The 24,282-nt window shown below is 48.2% G+C and overlaps 1 protein-coding gene across 1 annotated transcript in view; it reads right to left on the bottom strand.

Annotated features, from left to right (window-relative positions):
* Positions 1-3,209: 3,209 nt before the first annotated feature.
* FBXL22 (F-box and leucine rich repeat protein 22) overlaps positions 3,210-24,282 on the bottom strand; it is a 91,662-nt gene continuing 70,589 nt past the window's right edge. Inside the window, exon 2 of the mRNA XM_069624393.1 lies at positions 3,210-3,693. Within this exon, the coding sequence (XP_069480494.1) occupies positions 3,348-3,693 (346 nt within the window). The 3' untranslated portion in view covers positions 3,210-3,347. The remainder of the gene's footprint in view (positions 3,694-24,282) is intronic.

The following is a 24,282-nucleotide window of genomic DNA, read 5'->3' as shown; positions in this document are numbered from 1 at the left end:
ACTAAATTGCACATATAACAAAATGACTTCTGCAATTGATGAGTTGGTTAATACTGATGGAGTGCTGATTGTTAGTGCTGATGCTGTGTCCAGAGTGCAGTCACATAATTTGCCTACCAATGCTGATGCCTCAGCCAGTGCTTCCCCAGAGGCAGAGTGTGGGAATTGAGGGGTCCCCAGTTCTCGTCCTTCCCCTTTGTGCCTAGTTGAACGATTGAGATACCACTGCCAACATCCCATGCCTGCACAGCACCGTTCTGGCCTGTGTCTTTCTCTTTGTCTTGCAGAGTTTATCACCTCAACAACAGCAGTGAAACCAGTCAGCGAGTGGTGCCTGAAGAGAAACAAAGATGAGCGTGAGGTACTCCCACATAATCCACATACAACTAAAGAACCCGGGCCGGAAGAACGTCAGTGCAAACCAGGGCGTGGAACACCCTCAGAAACGTGGGTAAATACGGACAATATACTTAACTGCAAGGGGGATGCAGGGTGACACGCTCACCAATCTGACATGCTCTAACTGCCGGAAGACCCTGACACGAACTGGGACATTCATTGCTGCAGGCCGCCATTGCTGAAAAAAGGCAGTCCTGTAGGGTTTAGGACGATTTTCCCCGCAACCAAAGGTTCTAAAAATGCTACCATCAAAGGTTTGAACACCAAAAGTTTGAACCTTTGGTGGTAGCATTGTAAAAAAAAAAACAGGGGCTCCAGGGGTGTCCCCTGCATCTCCCCGCTCACTATACTTCATGGTATAGTGAGGGGGGCTCTGGAGGACACCCCTGCAGCCTTCCGTTTAAAAAATAAAAAAAGAGAAGAAAAGGACCCTGCAGCGCTGGTTCCCGATCACAGAAGTGAAAGGCATCTGGCACTGCAGGAACCCAGCGTGAAGGCAAGGTAAGTGGGGTTTGTTTATGTTGGGGGTGTGCTGAGGGTGTGGGTGGGGGAGTGTTATGGGTTTGTATGTGTGTTCGCATGAGAAAGGTGCAAACTTTTGGTAGTTCGCACCTTTCTCATACCAACGATTTGCCCGCGGTAATTTCAGCCGTGGGCAAATCACTCCGATTCGTCCTGTAGATGTGAAGGGGGCTGGGCTTATGACCCTTTTTTACGCATTCACTGTTCGTAACCATGCCCCAGGAAACCCGCTGAGGGAGACAGCCAATGGAGAAGAAAGGGGATTGATAAATGAGAGCACAGGAGGCAGGAAGGTGTGGGTTATTCAGGTGAGGTCAAGGGTGCAACAGACCCGCTGGAGAGAGGATGAGCAGAGGAGCATGGAGGAGATGTATTGAAGGAAAGTGCAAGGTGAAAAACGGGCTAGTAGGAGAAATTGGTACTGAAGTTTGAGTGGGCATTAACGTTGTCTGGGTGGTATTAGTAGTGGTAGAGTAGAGAGTAAGAGGAGAGTGACTGAGGGGGATGTAAGAGGAGGGTGAGGGAGAAGGAGTGGGTTGAGTGAGTAGTATAGTGAGAGTAGTATAGTGAGAGTAGTAGTGTGAAGAGAGGAGCGAGTGGTAGTGGCGTAGAGAGGGGAGAAGTAGTGGTGCTAAGGCAGGAGAATAGAAGAGGTAGTAGAGGGGGAGAGAGGAAGTAGAAGGGAGTAAGATTGGAGGGTGGAAGTGAACAGTAGAGCGAGGAACATCAGAGGGAACAGAAGAGGAAGTGTCAGGGAGGAAGAGATAAGACAGTGGGAGGAGTATGAGGGAGGAGAGTAGGAGTAAAAAAGGAAGAGTGAGAGCAAGACCTAGGCAGAGGAATAGTCAGGTATATAAATGTTGAGAGCAAGTGAGCCCCGAGTGTTTCAAAGGCAACCAAATTCAACATACGTCAACTCAGTGACTTTAGAGCAGTGACCACCTGGAGTGTTCCCTGAGGGAGACTTAGAGAAAGTTTGTTTGCCTTTAGGCCACCATATTTAATTATACATGCATTAGACACTAGGGTTTACCGATCCATAGCGACAATCAAGGTGTTGAGGGGCGTCTGGGTTAGGGAGCGAATGCCCATCTCTAGATTAGATAGAGAGGGTCCGCCCTTAGAAAGCTCCAGGACTACTGAACAAATGAAAACCCTTGAACTGTCGAGGACAGTTGCTGTGTTCTTGAGGCCATTTGTTACACTGCTGCTTTCAATAATGTCGAACACCCTCTTTGACCTCTGCATCCAAGGTACTACACTTACCTGGATTGCATCGTACCTCTTTAACAGATTTTTCCCCCCTCCCGAAACTTGAAAACCTCTAATTACGCCTCCCTGCGAGTGAGATTACCCCATGACTTTGTCTAGGGACCACTACTCTACAGAACATCCCTGGACAGTCGCATCTCCCTGCCAGCTTCTCCTACCACGTATTCACCAATGATCCCAGATCTTCTCCCTTACATCCAGCTGCTACCTGCCAATGGCTAATACTTTCTTATGTTATGCTCATTTCCGCCAAGCACAAAGTCATCTACCTTCCGGCCCATCTTGCCCATCACCTCCTAGTTCCCTCTCACCTTACCTCAAACCATCACCCAAAGCTTGAGCGCTTGATTTCCTCTTACTTACACTGTGATCTTGCACTTACCATGACCACTGCAATGCTCAACACCCCCAGCATCAGAAACATCTGCCACCTTCTCATACTGCACTCAACAAAAACTCGGATATCTACTGAAGTGCTCGGTCATCTTGGCTACATTTCTTAGTTGCTTTTGGGCCTTCCATGCCATTCATTCGCCACTCCCAAGAAAATGTTCAATTTCGCTGCTCATAATCTTTAAAACTGGTTCTTTATGCAACACTGATAGTTCTTACCTTCCCACTACTTTTTTAAATCTATTTTCGCAATTGCCCCCACACCTGGCTATCGTTATCATCCACCACTGCCCTACTCGCACTCTTTGCTGACGTGTCCTGCTTTATCTATATGTCCCTGCTTCTGCTGTGCTGCTTCCTGCTTCTTTTGCTTTTTTGCTGTCTTTGCCCCCACCTAACTCGAACTCCATTTTCCTTGCACCCAAAACACTATCCATGTCCCTGCATTTAAATCAGCATTACAACTCTATTTACGCTACCTGGAACATTTCCCATCTGACACATTTTAATTACTGTGTGTACATACAAGCACAAACTAAAAAGAAAAGACAGACCCAGGATTGGTCAAATGAACGAATGACTTGTTGCTGTTCATCAAATAAAAAAAAAACCACAGTAGATCATAAAAGAAATCACAATAATATTTATATAAAAACTCAAATACAAGAAAAAACTGCTATATAAAAATCCATGTCCTCCAATTTTCAACTGTGAGACTGTTAAAAGGCAAACGCTTCACAGAAGAACCTACTCTAGGTGTTTTAGTATTGCAAAAGTTTCCTCAATGTTCTTTCTAGAGCCAGCCTGTTCTCTGGTTTATTGTCTGGAATCATGTCTGCGCTTCTCTCTGCCCTGAGTGTGACAGAGGGGCGTTTATTCTGCACGTCCTTCAGGCCGGCTTGACTTATATTTCTACAGAAATCCAGGTGCAGGGTTCTGACGGATCTGCCAAAGGCCGTCACTGCTTGCAGCATCTTATCCGTCACCCTGGCACAGTTTTCAAGCTTGAGGGTTCGAAGTTTCGTGCAGCTTTGCAGAATCAAAATGAGGTACTCATCCGTCACGTGGCCGCAACCAGACAGGATCAGCGACTGCAGATTTGGACATCTGAAAAATGTTGCAATCACAAGTAAGAAAGGTTTCTTTGCATACATTTTATTAATAAACTGCAATGCATGACCGTCACATCTTCCCCCGGAAGTGCCCTGATCGATAACTATTTTTAGAATCAACATTAATCTCTGTGAATTAAAAACCTATAATTCCTTCATTTTTTAGGCATACATATTCTGCAAAAAAACATCACCCATCTCAGATACACCAAATAGGTTGTACATTTTATGCATGGTTTTTATTCGAAGCCATGAGCATTATTTACTATTTCTTAATGCTGTATTCCCTATATGGACATTACAGAAGTGGACATTGAAAATAATGTTCCACTGCTGTGAGGTCCTGACCAAGTAATAGACTGTGTTGATTCCTCCCCAGGCTGAAGGTCTTTAGCATTGAGGGTGCTTCTCTCTAACCACGCAGGTCTGACATGGGAACAGACTGGCGGCTCGCTTGCTGTCAGAGAACAGTACCACACTCAACAGTTAGGCTTTCAATGTCAGCGGCCTGCTGTCAAGCACAACGTTCCTACCTCTGGCAGGTCTGCGGCTCCAGTGCTATCAGTTTGAAAGAGCTCGAAATGAAGGCACTGGAGACCAGAACAGCTGAGGCAGGTGGGAATGGTAACAGGTCACTAGGAATGAGGCAATGGGAAGGAAGCCACTTGCGGGAGGTCTGAGGGTGTGGCAGGGTGCCAAGTATTTTTCCTTCTGCTGGGGTGCTAGCAGGGCTCAAGTCGAGGGTACACGCAACTTGATGGAGTCCCTCCATTATTTTCAGAGGGCACCTTTTTATGCTAATTTTTGGTGATACCACATTCAATTGTTATGTTAATGAGTGCCCCCACTTTTCTTTGTAGGACCTGACCCCTGAGTGCTAGACAGGGAGCTACACAGTGACGACTGGGAGGATAATAGGAAGCTGGGTATTTTTAATGTTTAATATAGTTCCCTCATACACCTCCTCTCCACTGCTGAACTAGTGGTCCATAGAGACACCACAGGGGGTGGGAAATGGATGCTGGGGGAGCCATGCAAAACATAAAATTGAAGGTGGGTAAATATGAACCAATTGCATGTATTCCATCTTGGGTATCCAAGTGATATTAGAAAACTGCCTCATCAGGTATCACTCACCCCCCTCAGTGGATTATATCCCAATTTTGTATTGCTACCCACCTACAGCTCTAAATGTTGATCATTTGATGTCTTTTGGACCCACCTGTGATACAGTTTCCTGGCTAACCAATTATTATTACATCTAATGTCTCTGTCCATTCCAATGCTTTGTCTGTCAGAACAGTTCCTTAAAAACTGGTCGTCTAACTCTCTTCACCCCACCCCTGGGAAGGTTTGTTCGTCTCTTGTCCATGCTTGCACGTATCAGCAGCCAGGGCTATTGGGGCCAAGACCAGGCAAAGCTAGGACTAACAAAGTATTTCAAAAAAGGTAGCTCGCGCTCCTCTCCAGAAACAAGGCATGATAACCTGTTCTGAGGTGAGAGTTTGCAGCACACGCTTTTTGCTCACTGTGCCTTTCACAGGTTATCATGCCTTGTTCTTCCGAGAGAGGGGCGCCTGCTACCTTTGTTGAATTCTTTGAAGGAACTTGGGGTTGGTCACCCTAGGTTACCTGGGGGCAACCAGACGTGGACTCCCTGCTCACTGTGCTTAGAGAGGCTCAGCTTCACCTCACTGATGATGCCCAACAAGGCTGAAACACGTGTATGGGGTTGCTGGTGGTACTCTTGTTCAGAGAGGAATTGCCATAGCATTTCGGTGCTGGACTGCCCATGTGGGCAGGACAAAGACTGATATGCAAATGGATATTTCCCATCTGTGAAAGGTACAGTGAGCAAAAAGCAGATGGCTGCGAACTCTCAATGTGGTTTACAACCACTGAACAGGTTATCATGCCTTGTTCTTCCGAGAGAGGGGCGCCTGCTACCTTTGTTGAATTCTAGGACTAACAAAGGTATAAGGGATGCATGGCAGTGGCGGACTTGGTTTATCTAAGAATAAACAGTGAGGGTGGACCTCTCGCCAGTTTTCTGTGTAACGTTTTGGGGTATGAAGTCCTCGGATGATGTTGGTTAAATCCAAGCAGCCTCACATCTCTCACTGCTGTGTCACATGCCTTTTAGTTAAAAAGCTTTGTTTAGTTACCCTCTCTTTTTTCAGCCCTTTACCAGTCTAGACAGCTTGCGCCTACTCCTGAATGAAAGCAGGTAGATTTCTGCCCCTGCATTCTCCCTGCGCTGCCTTGGGTCCTAACCACAACAATGCCTCTTGTCTGGTTAAGATCAGTGGTGTTTCTATGGAGCAGTCCCCTGAGCAAAGCAGGGTCAGACTTTGGGATCTAGCCGCCTAGGTCAGGCTGATCTAAACAAGAGAGTGACGTGTCCGCCCTCGTATTACTTAAAGCAGGACATCCTTCTGTCTTCCGGAAACTCTGAGTCCCCTGGAGAAGTGAGAGACTGTGTACTTGATAAGGCCTGGAGCACTCAGACCAACCCCCACGTTAGCTCTGATCTTTGCATGCAACAGTATCCATAAAGCAAACAGGGAGGGTCTGTCTGCAGAAACTGTGGGTGAGCAGCTTGATTGAGACCTCTTTGTTCCAATATCCCTCTACCAATCCTCTGTGACTGATAACTGGCTGGCAGATCCTGCTTCTTACTCTCACTCCCTAATATATCTTCGAATATTACTCACTCTTCCACCTTCCTTTACTTTCTCCCACTGACTCCCATATCTATTGCCTCACCCTGCTAGGATGGTCAGCTGGCTACTGGGAGGTATTAAGTGCTATACATGCAAGCCAAATACATCCCTCAATCCCTCCAGAACCACAAGAAGATAAAATAGGCTTGTAATTCACAATACGTTTCATTATTTGTTACTTTTATGGTGCAGTTGAGATAGGTTTGGTATGAAATAAAACAATATGTTTTTTATTGAAATATATACCAAGGAGTACCTTGTTGGAAAGAAAATTGTAAATAATTGGGAGTGTTCCTGTTGGTGAATTTGTTTACTTTTAATAATGATGTTTTTACCTAGCACTTCATGCCAGAATTCTAACACTTCTAAGCGACCAATTAGGTATTCGCATCTCAATGGGCAAATTAGAATTCTGGCAGCCAATCAGGATCCATGGTTTATGGCCAATATTCACTCGGGTAACTCTAATGTGTTTTTGTTCGATTTGAACTTGTCACATAAATTCAGTAGAAACAATTTAAGCATTTCATCAAATACCATTTCATAATTTCAAATAGATACTAAGGTGTGACACTTCACACTTTAGGACCCGTTCATAAAAACGTATCATTATGTATAAGTGCTGCATGATCCTCGATAAAATACCATATAAATATAGCGCTCAACATTCAACAATTAAATCTTCTACTTAGAGGAAAAAAGCCTCATAAACCCCCAGCTAGTCATTCCATGTATCCAAATATACCTCTACTTTTCCCTCTTTGGAGCTACCTAACTTGTATCTAATTCCAACTTAGCTAGTTTTTCAGCGATCACCTCCCACACCTTAATGGCATATTCAACCTGCTGTTACTGGCCTTTAGACATTTTCTCCAGGAATCATAGGATTTTATGCAGTCAAGATTATGTACAGAATCCCTCAAATCGGTCATATATTTATTTCAAAGCATTTTGCATGAGGTCATAATGTGCCTATTTTATTCCAGAACATATATAGGCTTGCAGAATCTGCATCCTCTCTCTTTCTCCGACAGCCCTTTACGGGGTCCAATAACCCCCACCGTAGGTTCTTGATTGAGCCTCATCAAAAGCACAAACCTTCGCAAGTATGGCGATGGGGATATTTCCAGGTATTTCTGTGGATTTAAAAACGATATGCGACATTTCCTATTCGTTTGCCTAGGTGCTCATGGTTAAGGTTCCAGTCCCACACTTTGAGCCTGGCAATAAAAGCCTTTCTCAAGAGGCAAAACCTGTATCCCAATCAGGGGCTCATCTACCCAATACAAACAGCTCCATATAATTTTTCTTGAAGAAACATAGGAAAGGGACTCCTCCAACATGCATGTATTTCCCCCATTGAGGGGGGGCGTGGCCGGCGCGCATGGCGTGAAGACGGAAATCGCCAGCGCTCCTGCCCGCGATCCTGTTACGGACCGTCTAACACCGACGAAAGAGATTAAACAGCTATAAACTTTGCAGCATTGGGAAGGGGAACCGTTTTCCAACCCCCGACGCTGCCTTAGGGGAAAAAAACGGACCAGCATTGTGTGCCAACGAAGTGAGTAAAGCGGAGCCCCTACGGCGCGCAAGATGGCGGGGCCTGCAACAGACAAGCGAGCCGCGATGGAAGAAGGCATATAAGCAGGAGAACCCGCCGCATGCTACGGGACAGACGGGGGCGAACAACGATCCTTTCATCGGACACAGCGGTTACCCTGAGTGGCGCTTGGATGTGCAGCTAAGCCCCCGGTGCCGGTGTGGAACAGCGAACTGGTGACGGCGATTCCGCTCCCTCGGGCAAATACTGCAACCGGGGTGCCGCTGCTGTGGAGGGGGCTCCAATAAGGAAGAAGGGAAAGGCCCACACTGTGCCCGGGAACGGGACGCACTGGTGGAACGCGGATCCATCGGAGCCTTGATGATGAGGAGGAGAGACACAGCCCGCACTACATCCCGCACTACATCGGAGCCCAAGCAGCACACGAACAGACGGACCCCGAGGCCGTTAGGTCGCAGGCCACACCCGAGGTGGGCAAGGGGCCCAACAACATCTGCCTCAAAGCAGACAGGATTGGGGCGTTAGGGATCCACACACCCCACTGGAGGCTGAGGCTCAGGCATAGAGCCAACACTACAATACAAATCAGCTGCCTGAACATTAAGGAGGAGAGACAGCAGACCAGCTTCCGGCGACAGATACCATCGGGCCGCAGAGGAACACGGCAACGGGATGGCCCAAGAGCAGGAAGGGGCATGTTGAATACCCACCAACCAAGAGCAGAGGGAAAGCGGCGCACGAAAGGTAGGACACAGTGCTAACCAGACCTCCTCACGGAGCTTCGGGCCCCGAAGGAGAGAGGACCCGCGGATCATAGCGCCCCAGACCCACAGAAGTAAGGGTTGAACCAGCAGGGGGCTGGCACCACAATAGCTCGGCCACGCAAATAGAAGGGGCTGTTGACAGTCTGAGAAACCACTGCAGCAGACGTACAAGGCCATAAGGAGAAGTCGCATCACTTGGCGGCCAGCAACACAGAGACCGCTGGCTCCAGCAACGGTGGCCACTGAGCCACAGCCAGCAAGCAGAGAGTACCCCCGACATGTGGTGGAGAACCAAATAACCAAAGTCAGGAGATGTCACCACCCAAGGGCAAACTGAAAGTAGTAACAATGGACTCCTTCACAACAGCCAGGCCCAAGCTGCAGCAAGGCGCAGGGGCAACAGAGAAACAAACGACCCAAGAAGGTGACCCCACGAACATGCAAGTACTGCAGGCCATTGCGGTGCTACGCACCTCTATCGAATCCAAAATAGATGAAGTCAAATCGGACATACAGATGATTAGACAGGATGCCTGCAATCTCACTGAAAGAGTGACTACAGCAGAAGCAACCCTACAGGACAACGTAGAAAGCACAACAGACCTCAAGTCCAAGGTCCAGGACCTTGAATTGATGGTAGCAAGGCTAGAGGTGAGGTCAGAAGATGCGGAGGGACGGGCCCGCCGCAACATCGAATTCTAGGGGTCCCAGAGGGAATGGAGGGGCCGGACCCAACGGAATTCATAGAGACAATAATACAGCAGGAAATTGGGGCCAGCAACCTGTCCCAGGGATTCTCGATAGAACAAGCACACAGGGCTCTGCAAAAAAGACCTCCACCGGGCTCGCACCCGCGCCCAATCATCGCCAAAGTCCTAAATTTCCGCGACAGGGAGACAATACTACGATTCTCGAGAGAAGGAGGGGAAATCAAAAGACAAGATGCCAAAATAGTCATGTATCCGGATTACACTCCTGTAGTTGATCGGGCAAGGAATTCATTTATTCCGGTGAAAGCAATATTACGAGAACTTAACCTCAAGTACATGCTAATGTACCCGTCACGCCTTAAGGTGATACATAAAGGGAAAGACGTCTTTCTAGAAACCCCGGCGGCGGCAAATATGTGCTCGAACATAATAATCTCGCAGATGGTAAGGATGGAACAGTGAAAGAGATCACAGGCCACTGAACACCCGAAGCAGCAAGGAAAAAAAACAATGTTCGCACAACAGAATGTGAACTACCAAGGTACCGCACTAAGAACTACAGTATTAATGAAGCAACATCGGGCAGGAGCGCACCGAACTACACGAACGTCGATGACGTCGACACACGCCTCCAGGACACGTGTAGGCCAACCGCCAACATAACACCCTCACCGGGAGGCCTGGAAAGGCCCAGAAGGCTCGGGAGCCCCTGAGCGCTGCAAGTTGGAAGCAACTGCTGGGGGCAGTTCAAAGTTGCACAGTTTGCTGTTTTCATTCTCCAGAATGAACGTTACTATTGTTGGTAAGACTCCAAATGACAAAGGGAGTAGGGGGGGAGTCGAATTGAGAGAGGGGAAACCTGTGCCTTAACCCACACAAGGATGGGGTCTCTAACACTAGCGCCTCGACCATGGACACTAAAGAGAGGGAAGCAGGACAAACGTAATATTCCATTCGAACCACCATGACCACAACGGCAATTAGAATATTGACATGGAATGTGAGGGGCCTGGGGACGTATCTCTGCAGAAACAGAATCAAGGCCTATTTGCACAGAAAAGGGGTGATGATAGCGTTACTACAGGAGACCCACTGCACGGCAGACTCTATGGCTAAACTCCAAACCCATTGGGAAGGACAGGGATTTGGCACCGTCTACTCCAGATATGCTAGAGTTTATACTTGGATCCACCCGCAACTCCCTTTTCGCCTGGCCAAATCAGAAATAGATCCGGAAGGCAGTTTCGTAATGCTACAGGGACACATTGAGCAGACAGAAATATGCATCGTGAACTCCTACTTCCCCAATAGCAACATAACGACCCACCTGAACTCAATGTACCCCAAATTTACACAACACAGAAGCGGCCTGTTCATATGGGGGGGTGACCTCAATTGCGTATGTGACCCAATACTGGACAGGTCCATTTCCCAATCGAAAGGCCCATCGGCAGGGACAACAGCCCTGAGCGCAATGATAGACAGGCTGGATCTGGCTGATGTATGGCGAGAAACACATCCAGCAATAAGAGGCTACTCATACTACTCGTCTCCGCATACACTGCACACAAGATTAGATTATATCCTCATAGGCAGGGAACACTTGCCCCAAGTGGAAGGTGCGCAATACTTAGGAAGAACCATCTCTGACCACTCCCCGCTCCTAGTAACATGGAACCACAATGGCCCCAGACCCCCGATCCCCATGTGGAAAATGCCAGTAGAAGCCCTGAAAGACCCAGCCTTTAGAGAAGAACTGCAAGACTCAATCGACAGCTATATAGAAGTTAACGTGGGCAGTGTAGAACGCAGTAGTACGGTATGGGACGCCCTAAAAACAGTGATAAGGGGGGAAATCATTGCAAAGGCCGGGGGGATCAGGAAACTGCTCAGAACGGAATTAGATAAGGTGGAGAAGGCGATTGAAATGCTGGAGGCCACCCCCACAGGCACTCAGGAGGGAGAAGCAGAACTCCAGAAACTCAGAGAGGATAATGCTACCGCGTGGAGCAGGCTAGAAAAGTTCAACTACACCGCTAAAACAAATAGAGCACACGCAGAGGCAGACAGACTGGGCAGGTTACTGGCCTGGCTATGCCGCAGGGAACACCCTAGACACTCCACTACTTCACTGCGGGACGAAGAGGGGAACATACACCACACACAACATAACATAAATGACACCTTCAAACGTTTCTACGCACACCTATTCTCTCACGAAGACCAGGTCCCCCAAGAACAGATAATGGATACACTAGACGAGATAGGGCTCCCTAGAATGTCCCCCGATCAAGTTACTATGCTAGAAGCAGAAATCACGCCTGAAGACATAACCGAAGCCATTTGGTCTCTGGCCACGTGCAAGGCGCCGGGCACTGACGGCTTGCCCTCAGAGTTTTATAAAGTATACAAGCTCTCCCTGACACCCCTGCTACATAAAGTATACCAAGAGGCATACGAAAGGGGGATATTGCCTGAAAGCATGAGAGAAACGCTTGTGGTCCCGATTCTTAAGCCTAACAAACCGGCGGACCTGTGCAATTCCTACCGCCCATTAGCGATGCTAAACTATGATGTGAAAATCTTAACTACGATATTAGCCAAGTGGCTGTCTAGAATAATAGGAGACATAATACACACCGATCAGAGTGGCTTCGTACCGGGCCGTAACACATCCATGAACCTGCGCAGGCTGCAACACATTATAGCGCAAACTGACGAGGACAAGGGCTCATACGCACTACTATCCCTGGATGCCATAAAGGCGTTCGATTCCATCTATTGGGAGTGGCTAGTGGCTGTACTCAAGGAATTCGGCTTCGGACCTGGCTTTATAAGATGGGTCAAGATACTATACACCAGACCAAGAGCAAGGGTGAAATCCGGGAAACACGTGTCAGAGGCCTGGGACATACAAAGAGGGACTGGAACCCATAGCCATTTATTTTAGGAAGCAATTTTTTGACGCCGGTATAAGGCTGGGAGGGGTAGATCACGTCATCTCACTCCACGCAGATGACGTTCTTGTATACGTCAGAAACCCACACCTCAATGTGCCCACCATGCTCGAAGTCTTGGATAATTACTCCAGGGTATCTGGGATCCAATTCAGCAAAGCGAAATCCTGCCTGTTCCCACTAGCGGCCCTGAAACATGAGGACATGGAGGCACTTCCGGTGGTGGGGATAAGATGGCAGACCACCTCATTCCGATACCTAGGAGTCCAGATAATGCACACCCCTGCACTGATGCATGAACACAACACAAAGGCAGCACTCCCAGCAACTACGTAAGTCAATGAACTTTTGGTCGAGACTCCCTCTATCGATGATGGGGAGGGCCTCGATAGTCAAGATGATTGTTTTGCCACGGTTCCTGTACGGGTTCCAAAATGTACATTACTACATCAACAAACCCTTTTCCCGACTGCTTGAGACACTAATAAAAGAGTTCATATGGGGGAAAAACAGACACAGGATAGCGCTATCGACATTAGCGCTACCATACAGCCAGGGCGGCATCCAACTCCCACATTTTGAAAAATACTACCTCGCAGCACAGCTCAGCTTTGTGTCCAAATGGTTTGCCGATGAACCCACAGCTGAAACACCCTTGTTGCAAGCCATGACCCTCCCGTTCCATTTGAAAGAACTGGTCTGGGTGCCCTCACAACTACTGGGAAAAGCACCCCTCTTCGTCACTCTGGGGAGGGAAATCTGGCGCAGAACGAAAACGCTTACCCGCACACAGAACTCTTACGCTCCAGAAGTACCACTGATCGCAGACCTATGCACAACGGTCACAGACCTGAAACAAATCAGATTATGGGAAAGGGATGGGGTCTACACCTAGGGAGACCTCTACGAGGAGGGAACCTTTAAAGAGTTTGCCTCGCTACAGGAAAAAGAGGGCATTAACACAGGCCAGTTCCTCTGGTACCAAAGAGTCCGCACCACAGTACGACACAAATGGGACACATGGCCTGAAGAACCGGTCACAGAACCATTCCTAACGCTGCTATACAATATGGGGGAGGGCAGCAGACCAATATCCCAAATATACGGACACCTGAGCGATATACCTAACCCCCGGAGCTTGGAAATGAAAACTAAATGGGAAACAGATATAGGCAGAGAAATGACAGAGGGAGAATGGAACAGGGTGCTCATATTCCCCAAAGAGGTGTCAAGAAACCACAGATTCCGACAGATACAGTTGAACGTGCTGCACCGAACCTACCTAACCACAAACCGAATAGCCAAATTTAACAAGCGAGTGCAGTCAAGCTGTACCCTGGTGCAGGAGGGAGGAAGCAGATCTGATCCATATGATGTGGGAATGCCCCAAAACAAAGAAACTGTGGGACAAGGGAAAACAGACGTGTGAGAAAGCAGGCATGACCAAACACAACTGGACACCCGAGGAGTGCCTATTGGGAACTTACCCCAGGTTAGCCAAGCTCAAGCACACAGTTAGACTCATGGACATAACGTGCATACTGGCCAAAAGGACTATTGCCATGTCCTGGAAAAAGCCTGCGGGACCACACTACAGATTATGGCACAGCGAAACGGAGAGATGGGTGTTAGCGGAGACTAAGGCTTGGGAGGAGTGTGTCACCAGATCCACTGATGAAGCCAGCAGAGCGCTCGAGGCATGGAAAGAACTCACCAGACATATGTTTCTCCCCTCGGATGACAAGCCCCCATGAATCAAAGGCCTGAGGCAAACACACCCGCAGGACAGACAAGGGCAGCCTGGAAGAACTCGCTGAAGCTATAACTGGCCCCTGGAGGGCACCCCCCGACATCCCCCTTGTGCAACCTGATCACTCCCTCCCCAGACCCCCCCACCTCCCCGGGACAAGTGATACTGCAACACATGAACAAAACAAGGAGACAGTTATTGTTGTATGTTATAATGTTGTTTAAGTTAAGTTGAAATGCACTGAAATTGGATATGCGTAAGGCACATATGAGAGTTTTGTAACCGAAATTGCTGGGAAAATGCCAATAAACAAATTTAAAAATAAAGTATTTCCCCCATTGAAGCCAAAAGTGGTAACTTGGGCTCCTTGACGGCCTTTATATGTAATATGCCTTGCCCCATGTGTAAAAGGCCTACCAAGGAGATCAAGCCAAATCTAATCTCAGCGCTTCGATTGGTACACACTGAGGCAAACCAAAAATCCTCTCCCAAACGCTGCCTTCTAAGATCTTTAGGCACGACGCATTCACCCCATGGTGCGTTTTCAAAATGTTGTTCCCGGCGGCAGTAATGAAGCATTCACAGGCAACCACATACCCAAAAAACTCCATATGACAAACTTACATGCACAGTCCCTTATAAAGAGGTTTGGTATTGCTGCCAATTTACCTGTACGCTAATGATACAAATGGTCCCAAGAGTCACTGTATGACATGTTTGTAGGACATCTACCTTCACAAGTCACTTTTGGATGCTGTTTTTCAACCCAGATAGGGAATCTCTAGGGCCATCAATGACAAGGGGATTTACCAAGTCCAGACCACGGAAATGACAATGCCCCAGGAACCATAGAACCTGGAAATCACATGGAGCAATAGTGTTCTCCACAGTCACGAAGCATGCATAAGCCCAAAGAAAACGCTAATTGACAAAATTACATTCAGCATGGAAAGATATCTTATGGGGATACAACCTCTGGAGAATTGCGGTAAGAGGCCCCTATGGACATGCTCAAAGTGGAGTCCCAAGATGGAGCCTAGTCTTGACCAAGGCTCATGCCAGATCTCTGTAAACCAAATGGCAGGGCTTCTCAAGCATTAATAATCAGAGACAGTTTAACCGATCGGATCATAACCCTAATAATGACTAGTGCAGTTTAGCAAAGTGTTTCTCTGGGAAAGAGCCAACTCAATATAAAACCCACAAGCTTTGGGAGAATTGAGCTTTGGTGACATTTGGAGAAGGGAAAAGAAGGAGTTTGTAGGAGAGCATGAGGACGGAGGCTGGATGGCGGTGTCCATAAGCAGAGAGAGGAGGAGCCAGGTGGTGAACAGAGAGGAGTTGCAGAGGAGGAACAACAGAAGGATGGAGATGGCTAGTGGAATAGACAAAGAAGAGGAAATGGATGAAGCAGAGAGGAAGGAGGGTGAATCCCAGGGGAAAGAAACAAGAGGGAGAGGAGGAGGACATTTACAAGGGGGTGGAGGAAATACCAGGAGGAAGGAAGTGGAATATATTGAAGTGGTGGTTGAAGAAAATATCAGGGGGAAGGAAGTGGGACATATTGAAGAGGTGGTTGGAGAATATATCAGGGGGAAGGAAGTGGAAAATATATAACATGTGATTGGAGAAGATATGCAGATGAATGAGGTGGAGGGTATTGAGCAGTTAGTCAGAGAAGATAGCAAGGAGGATGTGGGAGCAGGTGTCATGACCGAACGTGGGAGAGCCTGGTCAGTGGTCTCCCCAGGAGTTGAGGACCAGAAGCTGAGAACCTCAATCTTCAGAAAGAGGAGCTAAGAAAGAAAAGTGGGGATGGTCAACCTCCCCAGAGGCCAACCCACCTCCCTAGCCATTTATCCCAAAGCCTTCTAGGTTATAGTGGGGTTCCTCTTAAACAATGTCCTTTTGAAATAATAAGTCTGTGGTAGGCTGAACAGTTTAATGACCCAATTGGTTGTGATTCATCTAAATGATCTTTATTAATGTAGAAGTACTTATCATGTATAGGGGTTGTTTAAATGCATACATGTTCTACAGACAAAATGTAGAAACAGTAGTGATGCACGAGTCAGAGTTACAAAGTGAGGTTTACCTACTGGTGCTGGGCACCTTGGTTTGTTTCAGGATTCTAAACATCTACAATAGGTATTTCTCCCCTTTCATTAGGTTCCTTGTCGGACAGCTGATATTACACCCTTCTGCCAGGAGTTCATCCCTCCCTCATTTACATTGCGGATGCTGTTGGAGGACCATGGACTTTGGCCATCCAATCCCCTCAATGCATGGGAGCACCCCTTCAAATATGATATGATATGGCATTTATAACACGCCTATACACAAGTGTTTCAAGGCGTGACGAGGCAAGGGAGGGGGAACATAGGGAAGACAAAGACAACAATCTTACTAGGCCAGGTGACATTGAGATCGCGCAAGTGGGGGAGAGGGTAAGTGCGGGGGAGAGAGAGGAGCAGTGCAATACATAGGATCAGCAGTAAAGAATAAATAAAATAAAATAATAGGTAAAAGTGCAGCCAGCTAGTGGCAAGTGCAGGAGTAAGTGCAGACATCAAGTATCATGAGCTGGTGGGGACTGTAGGGATACAAAAACAGCCCCCGGTGCAGGGGTTGCCCGGGAGGCAGTGCAGGTGTACAGCTGGCGGGGGAGGCGACCTGGGCCCAAGATCAGAGGGTAGCCGGGTGACCAGTGCAGTTTCAGTCAGGAGTTCAGCAGGGGAGAGGAGGAGAGAAAGCAAAGGCAAAGAGGAAGGTCTTGAGGAGCTTTCGGAACCGGAGATGGTTCTCCTCAAGTTTCAGGGAGACAGGGAGGCTGTTCCAGAGGGAGGCCCCAGCCGAAGAAAGGGATCTACCATCAACTCGTTGCTTGGAGAAGTGACTGACCCTGTGGGAGTTGGAGGCTAATTAGCAAAGAACTGGAGAAGGAAGATATTTAGGAAGAGAGAGTTGGAGGTTTTGAGGCCCCAGCCCAAGAATGCCTTGTGGACAATGCAGAGGGTTTTGAACATAATCCTTGCAGCCACTGGGAGCCAGTGCAGAGATTTCAGCCCTGGAGAGATATGATCCATGGGCTTGAAGCCAAGGACAAGTCTCACAGGCCTGTTCTGGATGAGTTGCAGAGGTCAGAGAGTAGAAGCAGGCAGATTTAGAAAGAGGCTTTTGCAGTACTCTATCCTAGAGAGAACCAGAGCTCTGGAGACAGTGAGCTTTTGGGGGAAGGAGAGGAAAGGATGAATACCTCTGGGAAGGGGGAGGTGCAGCTGGTAGTGTGACTTCTTAGAGACATCAGAGATGTGAGGAGAGAAGAAGAGAGTGGAGTTGAAGATGACCCCAAGGTTTTTAGCCTCACAGGTGGGAGAAGAAAGAGGGCCAAGAGAGGCCGGCCAGAGAGCGACAGGAAAGGAGGGAGCAGGTGTGTCGATGAGGAGAATCTCAGTCTTACTGGCATTAAGGCAGAGATCGTTGGCGGCACACCACTCCTGGATAGCGGACACAGTTGTAGATGAGAGAAGGAGAAGAGGTGGCGGAAGGGAGTCTGAAAATGAGCGGCGTGTCGTCTGCATAGCACTGAAAGTTGGGGCAGGGAGCTGCGATGCAGTGGGCAAGAAGTGCCAGGTATTGGTTGAACAGCCAGGGAGAGAGGTTAGACCCCTGGGGGACACCACAGGTAGAGATAGAGGAGAGGAAGGACCCAAGTTTGACCTGGGAGGATCGATCGGAGAGGAAAGAGGTCAGCCAAGCCAGGGCCTGATCGGTGATACCCAGGTTATCACCGGTAATATCCTGGATAACCTCTCCTTCCAGGGGCTCCAGGCATGAGCTGCTTCCAATCTGGATTCTTCTAGCTTCTCCAATAAGTTTACAGCCATGTTCTCTAGATGCTGCCCTTCCTCAGATCCTTCCTGCAGGTCTCTCCGTTTTTGGTAAGGGACCATTATCAGGCACATCTGCCTCCTCTGTGATTCTTTCTACTTGTGAACTGTCCCGGTCTCTTTTAACTTCCTAAATAGGGGCTTGGCTTATAGCCTTGTTTCTAAAAGGTTTTGACTCTTTTTAGTTTGAAATCTTAATGATTGGTTTTTACCCAAGCACTTATTAATCCTTCTCATTAAGTCATTATCATTGTATCTTTTGGATTGGTGTCACAGAAAACACACTGATTCAGAGGTCTGTGTAAATATTGTTCCACGCAGGAACAACACATTTCTTTTTTTTTTATAACTCTGTTTATTGATTCATCAACAAATACATATCGACTTTAAACCACCAACAGGGTCACATGTCATGAGTCATAAATGCAGTGTTTCAAACCATGAGGCATTTTCGAACTAACCCGAGGGTATCATGGGGGGGGTCCTGGGGACCTATCTCACAGAGTCTGGGTCAGTTACTGCATCAAGGAACATCGCGGGCCACCGAGGCCTTCAACTTGCAAGTAATCATCAAGTGCCCTCCCATTTCCCCCAAACCTTCTGAAACTTCCTGGTTCATGGTCTAGCTTTGTAGATGTTTTTCAAGGGACGCAAATCTGTCAACTTCATTGGACCACCTGTTTATGCTCCACTTGTCAACCGAGCCCCAGGTTGCAGCAGTTTGTCTCTTCCCCGCTCCCAGTGCAACCGCCAGGAATGTCTTCTCATGTTTAGTGAAGTCTGTCTTGCCCCATATACCCAGCAATATCAGTTTCGGGTCCTGTGGAACCGGGGATCCCAAGACAGCAGAGGTCTTGTTAACACATTTCCTCCATAGACTCTGGACTATATCAGAGCCCCACACCATATTATAGAAGGTGCCCTCCGCTCTTTTGCATCTCAGACACTCCCCAATGTCTGCCACCCCCATCCTGCCATTGCAGTTTGAGAATAGTACGCTTGGTGTAATATTATGAGTTGAATCAGTCATAAATTAGCATCAATACCAATATCCTGTGGAAACCTTAGTGCCTCCATGCATTCCTTGGCTTCCAGTGGGCCCAGGTCCCTTTCCCATTTCTCTTTTAACCTAACCAGTTCTCGTGTTTCGAAGGAATTGAGGACCTGATATACCGTGGAGGTGACCTTGGTCGGGATGCACGCGAGTATGCATATGCCCTGTCCCTCGAAGGTCATAATAATAATAATAATTAGGCATGAAGTGTCCCATTTTCTAGATTTTGTGGATGTGTTGGTTATGCCACAAGGGTTGCTCGAGTGATGGTCTCGCCCTCCATCCGATATATCGGTGAGCCTCTCCCCAAACCTGTTGGATGTGAAGTGTCATCCTTGACATTCAAAACATCCTTTTGTATTCACTGTACAATATCTGAAGGGGGTGATCATGTCTATTTTGCCCATCTCAGCCCCAATGTGCAGAAGCGTAGGTTCTCCATGTAGCCAGTCATTTACCACCCCTATTTGTGCTGCCTAGTAATAGGTGCGGAAACATGGCAATCCAATACCTCCCTCCCACACCAAGCGTTGCAGTGTTTTAAGGGCTATGCAAGGTTGTGTCCCCCTCCACCCCACAGCAGAGGACGCTATTGCTGCAAAAATTGTATGGGGGATGGAAAGCGGGTCGTTTTGGAGGACGTAAACGCAGGAGTGCTAGCATCTTGAAAAGGGCTGCTTTACCCATTAGTGTTAAGGGGAGGGCCTGGCAGTGGGATACGTCGGCTGTGAATCTGTCTATCACAGGCTGTAAATTGATCTGGAGAAAGTTCTCCAGAGCTGGACCAATGCGTATGCCAAGATAGGTGAAGCCTAGGATTGAGACCAAGTATGGGCATCGTTCAGGGATTGCGTCGTCTCCCCCTTGGAGTGGGAAAAAGATTGTTTTCTATTTGTTAACTTGAAGCCCCCCAAATTATTGCTATTCTGAAAGAATGCGAGACACCACCGGGCCAGAGACCCCGGAGTTGCTGAGATATATGAGAAGGCCATCTGTGTAGAGCGAGATTCGATCCTCCCTTCCCCAAGGCCAGGAGAATCCAGTCCAGTTCCTATCCATTCTGAGTCTTATTGCTAGTGGTTCAATAGCGGGGAGAAGGGATAGCCCTGTCTGGTCCCACGGCCCAGTGTAAACGCTCTAGAGGACTTACCATTCACCCTCACAAAAGCCTCTGCAGAGTCATAGAGCAGTTTCACCCAAGACATGAAACCCTGTCCCAATCCCACCTGCCTCATAATATCCCACAGGGCATCCCACCCACAGAATCAAATGCTTTCTCTAATCCACAGCCAAGAGTACTGGTGAGTCTGAGATTGCCGGGGAATGGTCAATGGCGAGTTGTACCTTGCGCAGGTTCATCTGTTAGATCTGCACGGAAAGAACCCACACTGGTCTGGGTGGACTAGGGATCCTATCACTCCTAGCAGTCTATTAGGCAGGATCCGTGCAAGAATCTTGGCTTCTCCATTAATAAATTATATGGGCCTATAGGAGGCACAGAGTTCCGGTGGCTTCCCGGATTTGGGAATCACTACTATACATGCCCTCCTGAGGTCCAGTGGAAGTCGTCCATTTTCCTTGCTTCAAGGGAACATGCGATGCATGTGTCCTATCACTACGCTCCTGAGTCGCTTCCAGGTTTCTACCGGGAAGCCATTGGGCCTGGGGTATTTCCCTGATTGGAGCTGCGACAGTGCGGTTTCAACTTCTTCTTCAACGATCTCGGAATCAAGGTCTCTCACCTGTTGTTCAATCGAATCTAGGAAGTTCGGGTCATCTGTCTCGGTCGCCCTCGCTGGGGGGAATAACGTTTTTCATAAAAGGCATCGAATGCCTCGACGATGTCAAAGTCTGCAGTTAATAATTCCCCTCCTTCCGCTAGTATAGCCCGTACCTGCCCTTTGCTGCGGTTTAGCCTTTCTAGCCAGGCCAGAGTCTTGCTGGTTCCTGTTGCCCCCGTGTGACCTAACCTTGCCTATCTCCATGTCTTCATTGAAGTCCCTTCCCCCAAGAACCCACAAGTCTTCCTGTTCAGTAGGTGATGCTAGTTGGAGATCGTTCAGGAGTTCTATTGTAAGTGGTGGGGGAGCATAGGCTGCAATGATGCCCTAGCTATTTCCCCACATGTCCCCGAGTACCACCACAAATCGACCTTGTGGGTCTGTGCACACCTTCCTCAACTGGAACGGTACCGTCTTGTGTATAAGAACCATCGTACTCCTGGCCCCTCTCGAGAATCCCGCGTGATATGCTTGTGAATAGTTGGATCTCCTAAAAAAACGGAAATTGGTACCAACTAGGTTTGTTTCTCTGAGGAGGGCAAAATCGGGAGAAATTGAAGGACCAGTCTACGATTTATGCTAGAGCCCACCCCGTTGACATTCCATGTCAGTAGAGATATTTCCCCATCACGTGTCATGCGTATCCTTGTTGTTTTTTGCTGGGTTTGGGGGAGTATCATGGCTCCAGGACCCATCCCGTTGCTCCCTGTCCCTGTGTGCTCTTGTTGCATGCCTTTCTGCCATTGATCTCTGATCTCGCTGCTGCCATGTGACCAACCAACGTAAACAATGGATAATAACCAAACCCAGTTGCCCTGTCTTGGGACCATCTGACTCACCAACTCCCCCCATCCTGCACTTCCCCCCCAACTAGAAGTACCTGTTGCCCAAACTTATGGAATTAAAACCTATAAGAACGTGTTCGGGGTGCCCTTTGGAGCCACCTCTAGTCTCCCCAAAAAAACTTGTACAACTCTTGCTTACTGCATCTCAATTTTTTGCTCAACTTTCCAGTGCTATGCTGATGACACCCAACTCATTTTCAGGCTTCCTTCAGCCTCCTCCTCTCCTTCCCTCATCTCTGATTGCCTAATCGACATTCAAAATTGGTGTGCCGCCAATGATCTATGTCTAAATGCCAACAGAAATGAGATCCTCCTTATTGGTACACCATCTCCATTCTTTCCTCTCACTCTCTGGCTGGCCTCCCTTGGCCCTCCTCCTACCCCCACCGGCTAAGAACCTTGGTGTTATCTTTGACTCTACACTTTCCTTCTCCGCACACATCTCTGATATCTCCAAAAAGTAAAACTTTTTACTTCACCTCCTTAGAGGTACACTGCCTTTCCTCTCCTTCCCTCAAAGCTCACTGTCTCACGTGCTCTGCTTCTTTCCAGACTGGATTACTGTAACAGCCTCTTTTTTTAAATCTACCTGCCTCCACTCTCCGCCCTCTACAACTAATCCAGAACAGGACTGCAAGACTTGACATTGGCCTCAAGCCCTAGGATCCTATATGTCCAGCCTTGAAATCCCTTCTTTGGCTCCCAGTGGATGCACAGATTAAATGTAAAACCAAACCCTCTGCATTGTCCACAAGGCTTTCTGGGCCAAAATACCTTCAACTATCCCTCCATAAATGCCTCCCCTCTCCAGCCCTTCGCTCCTCTACTGCCAACTCCCTCAGGGAAAAAAACTTGAGGAAAAACATCTCTGGCTCCGGAAAGAATCTCAAGACCTTCCTCTATTCCTCTGCCTTTGCCCCCCCCCTTCTCCCCTGTTGATCTGTTTCTTCTCTTGGCATCGTGCACCTGGCCACTCTCTGTCATTTGGGCCCAGGTACCTGCTCACCCTGCCACCCTCCTGCACTGCCTCCAGGCCACCCTCTGCACTAGGGTTCTGTATCTGTACCTATACAGTCTCCCACCCACTTTCTTCTGCACATATCAGATATACCTTTCTGACTAACTTTCACCTGCCACTCGCTGGCCCAACTACCATGGTTTATTGCCCTTATTTATTATTTATTTCATTTAATATTTATTTATGTTTTCTCTCCTCTGGCTCCCACTTTCCACTCCCCCGCCCCCTTCCATGCACTTTCCCCTGTTTCCCTTTTCCATGCACTTGCACTTTCGTAAGATTGCTTTTTTTGTTTTTTCTCCCTTGTTCCCCTCCCCTTTTGCCTGGTCACGCTCTGAAACACTTGCGAACGAATGCGATATAAATAAAATATAATTTTGTTTAATTTCATTTCAACCTACGCAAGCAACTATAAGAAATAGATATGTCTGGCTGCACAAGCAGTCACGCGTCGGGGGGAGTGCGCCAGGTCGCACAGCATTGACTGAAGCCTTGAACATTTTCCCAGTGCATCTTTGCTCCAGAGTGAGGAGATGCGTTGTGTAGGTGGCGTGTTCCTGGTCGCTCGCCATATCATCATGGTGTCTGCAGCGTGGCGCCTTAATTGTCGGCCATAGGAGGTGGTAGTTCCGGGTCTTGGTTTTGTGGTGGCTGTTCCGCTGGGTGTCCCCAGGGTAGGGCCCTGGGTATGTTATTTTTGCTTTTTTTGTCTGGTCTCCAGTCTCCTCCAAGGTGCTGTTCTGCCCATCCCCAATGCCTCCTTGGGGTCTGTGAATTGCACTGTGGTGCCTTTGTGGAATAGTGCGGGAAACAGGAGACCGTATTTAACATTCAGGGATTGGGGACGTCTCTTAAGATTATCGAAGGACTGTCTGGCATGTTGCACTTCTCTGGTGTAGTCCGGGAAGAAGGCAATTTGGTACCCGTTGTATGTTATCGATCCCTTGGCGCAGCCATCTGGAGCAGGGCATTGCGGTCTCTGTAATTTAGTAGTTTGGTCATCACTGTGCATGGCGGTGCTCCCTGTATGGGACTGCCAGTCAGCATGCCGTGGGCCTGTTCAATAGAGAAACAATTAGAGAAGGTTTGGGCACAAACATGTCCGTCAGCCATCAGCCATTGTTCCAAAAAGAGTTCCATTTTGGCGCCTCTGTTTTCTTGGGCAGACCCAAGATGTAGACATTGTTGCGTCTTTATCTTCCCTCTCCCTCTTCCACGCTTTCTGCCAGCGTTTTTAGACATGTCATCACCCGGGTCACTTGTTGATCTGCGTTTCGGAGCCCATCCTCTGTCTCAGATATATGGTGTTCAGTTTCTCCTGTGCCAGATGTTCGCTTTTGAAGGTCATGGCGTACGAGGGATACATCTGCGCTGATTCCATCCATTTTCATTTTCATGGACGCTTGTGAGTTGGCAATGGCATTCATTACATCCTTCAGGGAGATGTTGTCCTCTCCCGCCGTCTGATTGTGTATGCCCAGCGGTTGTAGTCGCCACAGGTGTTGCGTATTGCTCCATCCTGCTTTGGGTG

Source organism: Ambystoma mexicanum, chromosome 11 (genome assembly GCF_040938575.1).
Source record: "Ambystoma mexicanum isolate Mex_15411 chromosome 11, UKY_AmexF1_1, whole genome shotgun sequence".
NCBI lineage: Eukaryota > Metazoa > Chordata > Amphibia > Caudata > Ambystomatidae > Ambystoma > Ambystoma mexicanum.
The sequence above is the reverse complement of the archived record's forward strand: the minus strand, read 5'-3'. Positions and strand labels throughout refer to the sequence as shown.